General features: G+C 41.4%; 4 protein-coding genes across 4 annotated transcripts; 1 reads left to right on the plus strand and 3 right to left on the minus strand.

Moving 5' to 3' along the window:
* Positions 1-3,728: 3,728 nt before the first annotated feature.
* Positions 3,729-5,312, minus strand: LOC6504297 (axoneme-associated protein mst101(1)). The gene is made up of 2 exons (XM_044716210.1): positions 4,150-5,312; positions 3,729-4,038 (listed from the first exon to the last, which is right to left on the minus strand). Exons 1-2 carry the CDS (start codon positions 5,187-5,189, stop codon positions 3,729-3,731), a joined length of 1,350 nt encoding a protein of 449 aa, XP_044572145.1. The 5' UTR covers positions 5,190-5,312.
* A 571-nt stretch (positions 5,313-5,883) lies between these two features.
* On the minus strand, positions 5,884-6,520 carry LOC6502756. Its single transcript, XM_001965030.4, has 2 exons — positions 6,394-6,520; positions 5,884-6,319 (listed from the first exon to the last, which is right to left on the minus strand). Exon 2 carries the CDS (start codon positions 6,311-6,313, stop codon positions 5,936-5,938), a length of 378 nt encoding a protein of 125 aa, XP_001965066.1. The 5' UTR covers positions 6,314-6,319; positions 6,394-6,520; the 3' UTR covers positions 5,884-5,935.
* A 1,084-nt stretch (positions 6,521-7,604) lies between these two features.
* LOC6504295 (trichohyalin) lies at positions 7,605-10,264 on the minus strand. Its single transcript, XM_001965031.4, has 2 exons — positions 10,155-10,264; positions 7,605-9,478 (listed from the first exon to the last, which is right to left on the minus strand). Exons 1-2 carry the CDS (start codon positions 10,161-10,163, stop codon positions 8,027-8,029), a joined length of 1,461 nt encoding a protein of 486 aa, XP_001965067.1. The 5' UTR covers positions 10,164-10,264; the 3' UTR covers positions 7,605-8,026.
* A 1,482-nt stretch (positions 10,265-11,746) lies between these two features.
* Positions 11,747-12,811, plus strand: LOC6506013. The gene has a single exon (XM_001965032.1). The coding sequence runs from the start codon at positions 11,747-11,749 to the stop codon at positions 12,809-12,811; it is 1,065 nt and encodes a 354-aa protein (XP_001965068.1).
* The last annotated feature ends 1,475 nt before the right edge of the window (positions 12,812-14,286 follow it).

A 14,286-nucleotide genomic window follows, 5' to 3' on the forward strand; every position in this document is an offset into this window, starting at 1 on the left:
AAGTAATGCTCGGATCTTAATAAAATTTTGTACACATCTTTAATACAATAAATACTTGCGGATGAACGAACGCTTTTTTTTTTTTAATTTTTTTTACTTTTTTTAGGGGCAAAAATGGGCGGATTTTTATGTAAAAATGGCACTTTTGACTTTGAAACCGCGCCAAAAATCCAAAATTGCACATTTTTCAAAATGGTTTCGTTCATCCGCACAAGAAACAAATATTTTAAGTAAATCAATTCAATTTTTTGATTTTAGATAACACTGTAAGGCCAGACTTTACGCACCGCAAGAGACCAATTTTTTGAAGCGACTCCGGCCGACTGCCGTCACGGAATAAATAATAATTATTTCTTAATAAAAAATATTCTTAAATACTCTACAAATATAGCCATTTATCGTGTAAAAAAATTGGATCATTTCATTCACTCAGAAATGAGAAAAAAAATCGCAAAAATGTGCTTTTTTTCAGCCCCTGAAACCATCCTGCCCCCTTAAGAGGAGCAACTAGAGTTAGCTCTGGCCAATTATTCACTTAAGTTGGAAGCATATTATTTAGTACTCAAGGACTTGTATCCTAGGGAACTTAAAACGAGAATCTTAACTTTCTGTTAATATTAAAAAGGTTAGTTCTGTTACTTTGTTTTCTCATTCCAATTATGTTAAAAACAAAAAAAAAACTAAGCATTCAAATTTTGCAAAAAAAGAAATACATTTTAAGGATCATTAATCTGATTTGAATTCCAATTATATATATCCCTATTTCTATATATATTCATTTTTAATAGGTTACCTCTCTAAGAACATGGTACTCACATCCTAATTATTTTCAAAAATAAATAACCGAATATCTCCAACTAAGCATACAAATTCTGCAAAAAAAAAAAATACATTTTAAGGAACAGGAAATAACAGGACATTTTAAGGAACATTTTAAGGAACAGGAAATATATTTATACCTATTATATATATTCCTGTTCCTATATACATTACTTTTTCATATCTATTACCTTTCTAAAGAACATAGCACTCTTAATCAATTATTTTTAAATAAATAGCACTAACTAAGCCTACAAATTCTGCAAAAAAGAGATACATTTTAAGGATCGTTAATCCGATTTGCATTCCTAAGTTTCTCTCCAGATAACCGCCACATGGCGGGGAAAACCAATTGATTGGCGGCAAATGGTTAAAATATTTGCATAATTCAATGCGCACGCGTTCTGGTTTTAGTTTCGGCAATTTTCCTTTTTTTCCCGCACAGCCACAGCTGCGAAAAAAATGGTCAGTGGGGGGATGGGGCCTGGTCTTGGCTGGGGAAGTGGTTGGGCCTGCTCCGATTTGAAATCATTAAATGGACGACAGGCGAAATCGAAATTGCAGTGCCAAAGTTGCCGCCTGCTGTTGCTATTGCCATTCCTGTTGCTGTTCCTGTGGCAGTTGCAACAGTTGTTGCCGGGTTGTCGCAGGGTTGTTTGGAAAATTTGAAAATTACCTTTAATCAGAGCGAAAATGAGATGGCTAATTTGAGTGTGCCGGAATGGGATAGCTGTGGAAATGGAAAATGCCGTGGGTACTGTGGGAAATTGCCGTTCTTGTCATTTTCGGTCAGTGGGAAAACTTTTTCGTGTGGCGTGGGTGGGCGGCCGGGAGGGCAGCTGTGCGTCGGAATGTGCCCCCCTCTCGTTCTCTCGGTGTCTTGGCTTTAAAGGCGATGAGAACTGGACTTGGTTCACATAAAATAAAAGAAGTTGCTGGCCATGTTATGCAAAATTAGCACACAACAAAAAATATACGGATAAAGGCGGTACTGATTCAAAAATAAATGCTAAGTAAAGAGTCTATGAAACACGAAAATGAATATTAAACTCACAGTAATTTGTTAAATTACTAGACTCGACTAAGTGTTAGCTGCAGGATGAGACTCTATTTATTTTGCAGTGCAACCTGAGAGAGATGCAGATAACTGGCATCTCCTTCGCCTGTGTTTTGATCTATGAGCTGCGATTACGAGCCGCAGCTAAAAGCTGCACAAATAAAGCGCGGCGATCTCCACAAGTTGATCTCCAAGTGAGGCAGCTGCTGCTGCTGTTTTTTCTTTTTCTGATGCTGCCAGCAGTTGCAAATGATGATGAGGCAGCAACAGCAGCCTAGGCAACAGCAACAATAACAACAAAGCTCAGGCCAGGAGGCCATGACAAGCGACAAGTTGTCGTTAGGCCCAAAATTAGATGCATTTTGTATGCCTGGCACAGATCGCGGGCCAGAGAGCTACGAGAGCAGTACACTTAAAAATAATACAAGCCTAAAAAAATATTACTCATTTTTATTATTTTGGTATTAAAAAATATTTATAAAATGTTGTAGTAATAAATATTATTTTAGTCAAAGGTCAAAGTATCTTTTGATAAATATTTTCTTCTGTGTTCCATTCACCTGGGCTAGAACGCGAGGTGCTATTTGGAGGGAGGGAGGGCAGGGAGCAGGTTGCATTTATGGGTTTAGGGTAAACATTTGGCGACGCATCAATGCAGCTGGCCAAGAGCTGCAAAAACAGCAAAAAACATAAGCTGCAGCTTGGAGCTCAGAGCTCGCAGCTCGAAGCTTGTGGAGTGTGCAAATATTTTGCCAGCAATTTTCAGCTTAAATGCCTGCAAAACGAGGCGCATCGTGTGCCCAACAGCTTTTGGCGGCTCGGATGTATTTATTCATATTACTTTTTGTGTTTTTCCTAAAACATACTAGCTATGTTGCTAGTAGAGGTCGTGGTACGATAATTAGAATTTCTTTTAAAACTTTTAAAATAGACTAACTTATTTAACATAGAGTACCATTTGTCACTTAATTTTTTAGAGACTTATTACAGACTTGTTCGATGTGGTATTTAAGCACAACTGTGCCAGCCAATTTAAACTAAAATATATTTTTAAAATTAATGGTTTTTAAAGTGTTTTGCTTACGAATATCTGCTTTAATGTCAAGGCCTTATTTAGAATGTCTGATACAATCTATAAATATATCTTGTAAAGGTCGTAGAGCCTGTAATTCACCAATTTTGTGGGAAGAACACACAAAACAGAAATTGTGTGATTACATGATAATTAAACAATATCTTTGATCGGAAACTGGACTCTTTAGCTTTGTAATCGAAATGATAAAATAAAAACTACACACATGCTGTGCTCTCTCTATATCTCTTTTCGGATCGGGGAATTTCCTAGCTTTGTAATTACTAAGCGGCGTACACGTGATGGCAATGAATCTCGATATCGGTTCATAGAGATTAATGCAAATTAGAAGCCCTGTTCTCAGCCCGAAAGGTCCCATGCAGAGTCATTGTACAGTTGACGACCTCGAGGCGGATCTTTCCTCAAAAAAATAAAACACTTTCATGGAGTTTCGTTTGAATTTCGATGGATTTGTCCCTGAAATTGTGCAGCAACCCCGTTCTCGTTTTGAGCTTCCGTTGCCCACCCCCGATGTAAGAAATCGTTGCGTGTTGTTCGGTTTTATGCCAATTTCATATACAACTGATTTATTAACAATTCAAATCGAAACCTCAAGGCAAAAAAGTAAAAGAGCTCAGTCCTCAGTTCAGTGGATGCCAAACTGTATGGACTGGAACTTGGATAGAGTTAAAGCCAGTTATCGTGTACAGCAACCATTGAGGTGAGTTTTTATGCTGGGTTGCGGTCTTGGACTTAAATATGTCGGAGTTCGAATTGATTCTACTTGTCTTTGTCTTCTTTATCATCACATTTGCTATGTTTCTTTTTTGATTTCTCCTCGCACTTTTTCTTTAACGCCTCTTCTTCACATTTCTTCTTCAATGCCTCTTCTTTTTTACATTTTTCCTTTAATGCCGCTTCTTCGCATTTTTTCTTTGCTTCCGCTTCTTGGCATTTTTTCTTTGCTTCCGCTTCTTGGCATTTTTTCTTTGCTTCCGCTTCTTGGCATTTTTTCTTTGCTTCCGCTTCTTGGCATTTTTTCTTTGCTTCCGCTTCTTCGCATTTTTTCTTTGCTTCCGCTTCTTGGCATTTTTGTTTTCGTTCTGCCTCCTCACACTTTTTCTTTTGTTCTGCCTCTTCACATTTTTTCTTTAATTCCGCTTCTTTCTTACATTTTTCCTTTAACGCCGCTTCTTCGCACTTTTTCTTTGCTTCCGCTTCTTGGCATTTTTTCTTTTGTTCTGCCTCCTCACAGTTTTTCTTCTGTTCCGCCTCTTCACATTTTTTCTTTTTTTCTTCCTCCTCACATTTCTTCTTTAATTCCGCTTCTTTGTCACATTTTTCCTTTAACGCCGCTTCCTTGCATATTTTCTTTGCTTCCGCTTCTTGGCATTTTTTCTTTTGCTCTGCCTCCTCGCAGGCCTTCTTCTCGCATTCCTTTTTCACTTGCTCTTCTATACACTTTCTCTTCAGTTCCGCCTCCTCACACATTTTCATCAACGCCTCTTCTTTTTTCTTCAATGCCGCATTTCGATTTTTCTCCTCCTCCTTCTTTCTAATTTCTGCTTCCTTCTGTTTACACCATTCTACAAGCTCCTCAGAGGACATGCTCTCCAAAGACTTCCCCCCCTTCACCTTTTCCTCCTTTTTCTTTTTCTTCTCTTGCTCCTTAATCAAGGCTTCCTTTTGCTGACACCACACTTTCAACTCCTCTTCGCTCATTTCCTCCAGAGCCTTCTCCTCAGCTATCCTGCATTTTTCGTCCTCTTCCTTGGCCTGCCTTTGAAGGATCTTATCGCACTCTTTCTCCAAATTCTTCATGGCCTCCAGATCGTGGGCGATTTCCGGATCTTCATCCACTTCAAGGGAGGCCTGAATTCCGGCATCGGCGTCCCGTGCGTCTCGCATTAACGTAGCCTGATTAATCAGATCCGTGAAGCTATATCGATGATACCCAAAGTATTGGGCGTTCTTGTACACCTCGGCTTTTCCCGCTCCTGGTCCCAGCTTCTCGTCCGGTCCACTGAACTGCCGAAAAGAAGTGGGACTGACGAAAGGCGGCACGTCGAATCCTTCGTGGCTCACGCATGCAGGCTTGTAGGGCGGATCATCTGGCGGATCCTTGGGTGGTCGCGGCGTGTTCGACGGTTTCTTTGATGGCTTCTTAGCCATGGAACGACGAAGGATAACAGGTGGAGCTAGATAAGGACGCAACAAGCTTCTCGTCATTTTAAAAGACATTGCTTCGGGCAATATTAGTTGAAGTAAGAAATTTAATACGAAAAATTTGTGAAAATTTGGAAGGGGTTTGCTTTGGTTTTGTAGAATTTGGTAAATGTATGGTTAACAGAAGAAATGTTATTCATGTGCCTTCTAGATAGGCTGTACTTAATGTTTAAATCAAAGCAAGCATACGTTTCAATTTTCATATTTATTTCATATATTTTTTCCCTAAAAGAAAGACTAAAGAAAATGTTGGTCTTCAGACCTACAGGGCGTATGAGTAATTTTGAAAGTTACTTCTTCAGTTCAGTGTGCTTCTGAATCAAAATGAATATGTTTATAATATTTATCGTTTGCCTTTAAAGTAAAATTAAATTTATGAAACATAAATATTTTAAAATAATTTATTCAATTAATATTTATTTTTATAATTTTTTATTTATAATGACAAAACTAATAATACTAGAGTATTTAGATTCGCGGTCTTAAAATTTGATGTTAATAATTATCTTTATTATTAATTATCCTTTTATTTATAATTTATCACTAATTAATATAATATAATTTTTTCAATATGATTTGTTTTTTATAATTTATTTTATGTATTTTATTTTATAAGGAGAAGTCCAATATCCAGATTATAATATCTTTTGTCAGTTTTTAATTTTTAATAAGTCCCCAAGTTTTCCCTTGACTCTCAAATACACTAAAATCTCTTTGAATAATTTAATGATTACAAGTAATTAATTATCACAGCTAACAATTTAAAAGTCTGGAGGAATTTTCATCTTCAAAAGCATCTGCCTCTCCATCTCAATGCGATTCTTGGCGTATTTGGCAGATTCCTCCTTCGCCTTGAGGGCGGCATCCATCAAGTCGTACATCGAAAAAGCATGATAGTCAAAGGTGTATCCCCTGTGCCCCTGCTGAACTTTCGACCCTGATGAATATTTGTTTTTTTGAATGCACTTTGGGTCTATGAAAGGTGCGACTTTCATGGTAAATGGATAAGGAGCTCGGTGAACTTCGGATTTGGTATTAATTGGCTTTTCTTCCGGTAGAGCCATGGCCGCCTTTAAAGCTGCCAGTCCACGGACTTGCTTTGTCGAGCAATTAAGCAGTCGGAACTTCTTGGTCAACATGCTGGGCTGTGGAATTGGGAGGAAATCGTTTAGAAAAACGTTTACTAGACAAGAGTCGAAAGCCAAAAGAAATCGCTTACTAGCTTAGTTTGTTCAGTTTGTTTTTTGCAGCTACTTTGGATTTGGGTTTTCCGGGTTGGCTTGTTAGTGTCTCACGAAGTTGACATTCTGAGCGTAGGCCAACTGTTTTGTAGTTTTCCAGTTCGAGTTTTTCTTCTTTCCGCCTGTCTTTCTGCCACTGTCAGCCCATTGTCGGGTAGAATGGCTCAAGGGATCCGGCAGACAACAAGCAGCTGCACTTTTGATGAACTTTTAAGTGATTTCCTAGCAAAGGACTCCGGCACAACAGCTGCAAGTGGCCCGCCGTGACTTTGGGCCTGTCCTTGGTGTCACTAACTCGAAGAATTTATATTAAATTTAGGAAAATTCAGCAAGAGCGGACGTTGAGCCTTTAGAGCAATTCAGTTTTAAGTAAATGACTTTTGTGATTAGTAACTTAGCTTCAAAACTAAAATAAATAGCTTTATATTTGAAGCAATAAATAAAATCTCTTTCCAAAATTAAACAATCTTGACCCTCATTTATTTATACATTCCCCTTAAACTCTGAATGCCAAGCTCTAAAAACCCGACCTCGAGTTTCCAAGGAAAATGTCTTAATCGAATCTCCTGCCCCCACCGGACTCTGTCCAGTTTTCATTACCTTTTTGCCAAGTTGGTATTGCCTTGGCATCTTAACTACCTTGGTCAAACCCATCCACACTTCCCCACGGATCTCCACTCCCCACTCAAGTGCAACTTTATTTTTAAGTGTACGACGAGACACAAACTTTGTGGAATGGAGAAGCAAACTTTTGCAAGCGTTCCACCCCCGTCCTCAGGCGAGTGTTTATTATTAAAAAATTTGTTGCCATTTGCTGCCCTAAAGAAACTTGGCTCCAGGGTTTATGGTCAAGTTGCGTGCACACGTGGACATGAAGGTTGAAGTGTGGAAAAAGGTGGAAACTTATATGGTAACATGCTCGGATATGTGTCTGCAGCATCCATGACCAAAGTGTCAGAGTCCATGAAAGGCGATTAGGGTCAACTGGCTTTGGTTAGTTGCCCAGAAGGAGTAACAAAAAAAGAAGTAGAGAAGTCACTGGCAGGAAAATGCTAGACCACCTGTTGTGCTTTGGAAAATCTTTTTGGAAATCTGGTTTAATTGGGCTCTAAATTTTTCTTATATATTCATGCCATTATTAAGTTTAAAATTTATGTTTTAATTAAAAAGAATATATAATTTTCATTTGCAGAAGGTCATGCAGGCTGTATTTAAGCCTACTGCCTTATATTTATATTCAGATTTATTTTTTTTTACGTTTTTACATTGATGCAGTTGACTAACTATAAAGTAACACAAAGACAATTAAACTTAGTGCTAAAGTTAGCTGGAAGAAAGGCATTAGAGCTCGGGTGGAAGTTCTTGGCAAGTTTGCTGTATGCGTTAGTTAGTAAGTTAATTAGTTGAAGAGAAAAGCCGACAGAAAGGCAGGAAAGCGTAGCCAAAATCCCCAAAAAAAAATATTATCTAGGCTTTGTTAACACACAAGATTGAAACTAGATATTACAGGCTAAAAAAACATATTCGTGGTCCGGTTGGCAGATCGCTGAGGTCCTTCGTTGAGTTTCCTTTGAGTTCAGTTGAAAATATTGGCCATCCTGGCTTTTAGGATTACCAGGTTTGCGAGCGTCGCTCCTCGCTGTCCCGTCGGTTGTCATCCCGTCGGTTCTCGTCCCGTCGGTTGTCGTCGCGACGGTTCTCCTCCCTGCTGCTGCTTTCCCGGCTGTCCAGCTGCCAGAGATCGTTGTTCAGGATACGGCGTCCGTTGGTCCAGCTGAGAGCGGCTCCAGCTCTGGCGGCATTACCATTCAGCCGAGTGCTGATCAGGCCATTCAGATTGGCGGAATCCAGCAGCAGGGGAGAGCTGATCAGTTGAGCTTGGATCGAGGCACTGGAGGGCTGGCTGAGGATCAGTGGCTGGGAGCTGCGGTCGATAGTGAGGCGGGCATTGGGCAGCTGGCGCCAGGCTTCCAGGTCGCGGTCACGGGTCAGCAGAGTGGTGGTGGAGGTCCTGGTGGTGGAAGCTGGAAGCCGAGAGGCCAGCAGAGTCGGTGGGTGCGAGACCACGGTGGCCTGAATGCTGGGCAGGCTTTGGGCCAGGAGCAGGGTCTGCTGGTCGAGGAGGCGCTGGTTCTGGTTCTGGCGACGTTCCAATTGCTGCTGACGGCGGTCCTCACGGTCACGCTGCTCACGTTCACGCTGCTCTCGCTCCCTCAGCTCACGATCACGCTGCTCCCGTTCACGCTGTTCCCGCTCACGCTGCTCACGTTCCCTCAGTTCACGGTCACGCAGCTCACGATCACGAAGTTCCCGCTCCCGCTGTTCGCGCTCACGCTGTTCCCGCTCACGTTGCTCACGTTCCCTCAGCTCACGGTCCTCACGGTCACGCTGCTCCTGCAGACGCTGGAGTTCCCTCAGCTGCTGCTCCTGCTGCAGTCGCTGTTGCTCCTGTTGCTGCACCTGCTGCTGGAACTGCTCCATCAGTTGCTGGGCCTGGGCTCGTGCCTGGTTCTCCGATTCCCGTTGACTGGCCTGCTGGGCCTCCGCTAGAGACTGAGCTTCGGCAAGGGCCTGGGCGGTGAGGCGGCTCTGGAGCTCCTCCAGGCTGTTGAATCGCGTCGAGGTCGAGGCGGAGGCGGAGATCCTTTGCTGCTGTTGCTCATCCAGACGCTGCTTGGAGACGATGGCATTGAAGCCGCTCACATCATCGGCCGTGTACTCCACAATGCGACGGGTGCCATCGGGTTCGATCAGCGAGTACTGGCCCTTGACCAGATCGCCGTCGCGCTTCTCCTCCTGCCGCTTGTCGTCGCCGGTGAGAGTGTCCCGAACGTCGTAGGCGAAGCTGTACTGGGGACGGCTGTCGTAGTCCTCGCTAGAATTGGGCGCCAGGGTGGTGGCGTCATCGTCGTTGTTGCCATCGTCCCGGTTCAGTTCGACGCGCAGTTGCTGCTGTTGCTGGAGGCTGGAGGACTTGGCCAGCTGGCTCAGGTCGATCGGTCGCAGGAAGGCCGAGTTCGCCACATTGCAAGTCAGCAGGCTCACGCAGAGCAACAGGTAGGTCTAAAATAAAAAGGATATACAAAGGACATGAATCTAATGGCTCTGAAGTACTGGTCTCTTCCAATCAATCAATTTGTCATTCGATTCAAGCTTTTTGCGTTTCATTTGTTACTAGCAAAGGGCCATAAATTAAAAAGGACAACAAACGTTTCATGTAACTGAATAAATGAATGAAAAAACGTAGTAGGATTTATTTTTTCGTGTCTGGCTTTATGGACTGTCCAGAATACAAAAGGCAAAAGCGTATGCATTTAAAGAAATTCTTTTGTGAAGAAATCTTAAAAATGCAAAATTATTTAAGTTTAATTTATAGAAAATAAAGACATCTAGAGAAGTATTTAAGTCTCGTTATAAAACTACTTTAAGGAAATTAAGTCTGAATTTTATACTGCAAAACTTTTCGTAACAAGGCCCCGTTTACAATTCTTGGTGTGAATTTTATTCCAACTTTCCTGGCACTCCCCTCCTCAGAACTCAAACCACACTTTGGTGGTTTCCATTCGGTTTATGTCACGGCTCTGGGCATTTAAATTGGCCTAATACGCCCTTGCCTTTATCGTTTTGTATTTTTGATTATCCTGATTTATGGCCCTAACTTCCACTTAGCCGGATAGACATGGCAGGCGAACAACGGGCTGGGAAATTTATGGCCGGCAGCGGTTGACGGAAAACTTACCCGTTTCATGGCTACTGACGTTAAGTATTCGACTAGTTGGTTGCTGGTAATTTGTTTAGCTGATGCTGCTGCTGGAGAGGATGCTGTGTCTGCTCTTGGAGGTGGTGGTGGCGAACTGATGCCTGTTCCATTGCCCACTGGTCGTTTTATAAGGGGGGCTCGTAAAAAGGGCCATCGCCAACGGAAGAACCAGACCACACCTGATATGCCCGGTGGCCAGCTTTCAAATTTGTTTAGTTAAGGTTACAAATGACCTTCCCCATAGCTGAGATACATATTCGCACACTGAAGCTAACTGGCTGCACTGCAGCATTCACTTTTCCAGTTGCGAAGCCAAATAACAAAAAAAAAAACTCAGCAAAATTGTCAAACCCTGAAAACAATGACGGAAGGGGAAAAATGGATTTGGACGGTGCTCTTATGAAAATGGTCAGCCAACATTGCCTACGGAAATTGGAAATTGGCCGGCACCAGAGACTGTCATTGGTTGTTTGGCCAAACAATGCGCTTTGGTCTCATGAATTTGAAATTTTGTAATCCCTCATCCGACCGAGATCCGATTGCAAAATGCCGATGGAGACCGCCAGCAGAGAAAAAAGGAGGAAATTTGATAGCCAGCCATAAAGTAAGAGAGGCGCCAGGCTGGAACGGTTGCTTTAATGGACTTCCCCTGTAACCGGGCACACTTTATCGATTAGCCCGATTCATTATCCGACAGGTTTTTCATCATGCGTGTATGTTAGTTACCAGGGCTCTGGTTCATTTGTTGCCTCTCATTTTCCGGAGATGAAAATTAGTAGGAAATGCATAACCTGGTCATAGGATGTGGGTTTTGTGGGGTTTTGGGAGGAGGAGATCTTGCTCCAACTGACATAGGTAATGCATTAAATCTTTGAAATCTGCGATACTCAGATTCTAGAAAGTTACTTGACTTGTTGTGGTAAGTTGGCCGGTCGAGCAAGGTATTAAGGTATTTGGATATTACTTCTTAAATTATGAAATTAAACTGAATTTATTCGTAGATCCATTGGTAAAATAGGGAACAGGTTAAAATAATAAATCTTAAATGGACAGAGCCGAAGTCTACAACCCTTGCAGTTAACTGGCACTTTTTATTATAATCCGATCCTTATGAGAAGTTCATTATAAAATTAATTTCTTATAAAATGAATTTTTGCTCTAATAAAAAAGGTCTATACAAAAATAGTGAACTAAAAAAATTAATATTGTGAAACGCAGTAGCTGGTGCTTTTTTTGAAACATGTCAAGCCCTTTTCCAGCTCAGCTCTGAAGCACTCGTATCGTCTCTTTCAAAGAGTTCACATCAAATTGTTGAAGAGAAAATTTATAAAAAAAGTCCAAGTCGAAATATTTTCGGATATATATTTTTTTTCAATAACAAAGTTCGTTGGTGAAATATGTATTTCAAGATTTACTTCGAAGGGACAAGTGCGGTCGGCCGTGCGCCGTTAGTTAGAGTCCGAGATGAAGCATCGATTTTCGACTTAAAAACGCTTGTGGAAAAGCGGATTGGGGTTCCTGTGAAGCGTCAGCGAATGCTATTAAGCCATTCAAAATTGTCCGACGACCTTATGTTATCGGATGTGTCACGGCTGTGCCAGATCAGCATGCAGGGCGACGACCCGGCCTGCATCGAATTGTTTGATGACACGAAACCCGTGTGCAGATTGTGTTACCTCGAAGATATCGGGTGCGGGTCCCCTGAGATGTCAATGGAGGTGGACATAGATATGGACGTCGAACTGCCCCTAGGCAGCTCTGCAAACCAGTCTATTGCGATGCCACGTTCCAGCGATCCTGACTGTAACCTCATCCTGGGTGACGGTTGTTCTTCGGGGGCTTGCTGTAGCACCGCAGAGGCTAGTACCGAGAGCAGCACGGCCAGCAGCGGAGACACCAATGCCTCAAGCAACGATAGCTCCAAAGGAAGCAACGTCCGCGCCTTGCGGCAGAAGTTCTGCTGCCCCCCATTAGAAGTGGAGGAGGACAAGAAATGTCCGCACAAATGTGATATCCATTGCTGCAAAAACTGCGGTCGTCCGCCTTACGCCAATGTTCTCCCTGAAGACCGTAGATATGCGGTTATTATTGTGAATGAAGAAGACCCATGTGACTGTGACTTCAAGTGCATTTTGATTTTCTTAGCGGAACAGTTCCAGTTCTCGGAAGATCCAAATGCCTTGAATTTTAGCAAATGTGTCCCTGCCGATGTGTTCGACTGTACCCTTATGATTGTTTGTGAAGGTGCAGACACCCAAGAATGGATCGTACATGCTACCAGGCCCATGTGCCCCCCCTATAAGTGCCAATCGTTTTTAAGACATTATGAGTTGATAAGGTGCACATTTGTACTTCCTTTGATAGTGAATCGGGAACTGTGTCGCATTTTCAGAGTTATTGAAAAACAGAATTGTGGCCTGGACACCAGCAAGTGGTGCGTCATGTCCCAGGTGACATTGGATCCCTGTTCGAAGGAGTATGACAGAAAGGTTGTCTATAGGGGCTGTCAGAACGACGAGCTCACAGTCTACATTGATGACGAAAGCGTCGCTTTCCTCGCAAAGCAATGCAACAAGCTGAAGTACATGTTGTGGCACCTTCCTGTCGACTTCTGCCCCTTAGCGGATTGCCAGTAGACCAATAATCCCAAAGACGTCTGTAAAATTAGCTCCACATTATTTGTTGTATGTTTTTGTTATATGGTATATGTGATGAATTTGTAACTACTCTTTGCAACTCATCTGTACACAGCGCAACACGGATATTTTGATATATCTATAATAAACACAACACTACCCAATATGGAAAAACCTTTTCTTATGCTCCGTTCTTAGTCAACAGATCCTAGTGGAGTTACCTCAATTAAGTACAAAGTGAGTTGCAATATCCCATAGAATGGCCAGAACCCAGGCCCGTCTGGGTTTTTCTAAAGTCGGATTTTCGTCACATTTATGTTCCTCTGATTTCCCTCCTCCAAATCGGATGACACCTTTTTTCCCATAAAATGGTTACCCCTTGGTTAAAATGGTTATCCCATAAAATGAAACCCCTGAAGCCCCTTTTATTTAGATCGGTAGAACTTAATTTTGATGCCATCCCAATTATTCCAAACGTTTTGTCTCAATACCCCGACAACTTTGGCATCCAAGTGACCCATTAAAATAAAAAAATGGTATATTTTAGGCATAGTGTTTCATTAAATTTTGTACCGAGTTCATGGTCGCACCTATTATTTTGATCGTAACTGTAGATAAATTTATAAAAAAGGTAATCTTTCAATAGCGACTTGGCAGAAAACACCGTCAATTAGAACAGAATATTTTTTCTTGAGTAATGGATTTTTTTAATATTTTGTGCTAAAAAAATAATATCTTACTTAGATAATGAAACATTGTTTTCATATCACAATAATATTTAAGTATATATTTTAAAACACGATCTATCTAGTTTAGTTTAATTATATTGACGAATATATCGTTGGAATAATCCCCTCTCCCTTTTAAAGAAAACTCAAACCAACATAAAAATTGTATAGAAGAATTAAAGCAAGTTAAGTGTCTCAACCTTGAAGCAGTGCCTTGGAAAACTCGTTGATACACACATTTCTAGGATTTATTAGTGGGGCTCCAGTTAACTTGGTTAAGGATGCGACACAGGCAGCAGCGAGCCGGCTAACTTTATCAGCTGTAAAAACACAGGCGACAGCAACAGCAAAAAAAAAAGCTTAAAACAAAAAAAAAATTAGCAACGTTAGCCAAACAAAGAAAAGCGGCAACAATAACAGGAGCCTAACGAAAAGCAAAAGCAAAACAGGCAACTGGATGGAAAAAATGTTCATGCATGACTGAAATACAAGAGTGGAGGCAGATGTTGGGGAAAAACTGACAAAAAAATAGATTTATTTGTTCTACACTTTTCTATTTAAGCTATTTTTTATTTGATAATTGAGTGGTATGTATAGTGATAATTTTCCTTTTATAAATAACTGTCATAATATTTTATTTAAAAACAATTTTAATTGTTTTTTTGAGTGTAGTTGCGGCAAAAAGCCCACGGTTTCAGCCGCTCTGTTATTCATGCCGTGGAGCATAGTTTTAGGCGCCGCCAGTTC

Source organism: Drosophila ananassae, chromosome 3R, assembly GCF_017639315.1.
Source record: "Drosophila ananassae strain 14024-0371.13 chromosome 3R, ASM1763931v2, whole genome shotgun sequence".
In the NCBI taxonomy this organism is placed as follows: Eukaryota; Metazoa; Arthropoda; class Insecta; order Diptera; family Drosophilidae; genus Drosophila; species Drosophila ananassae.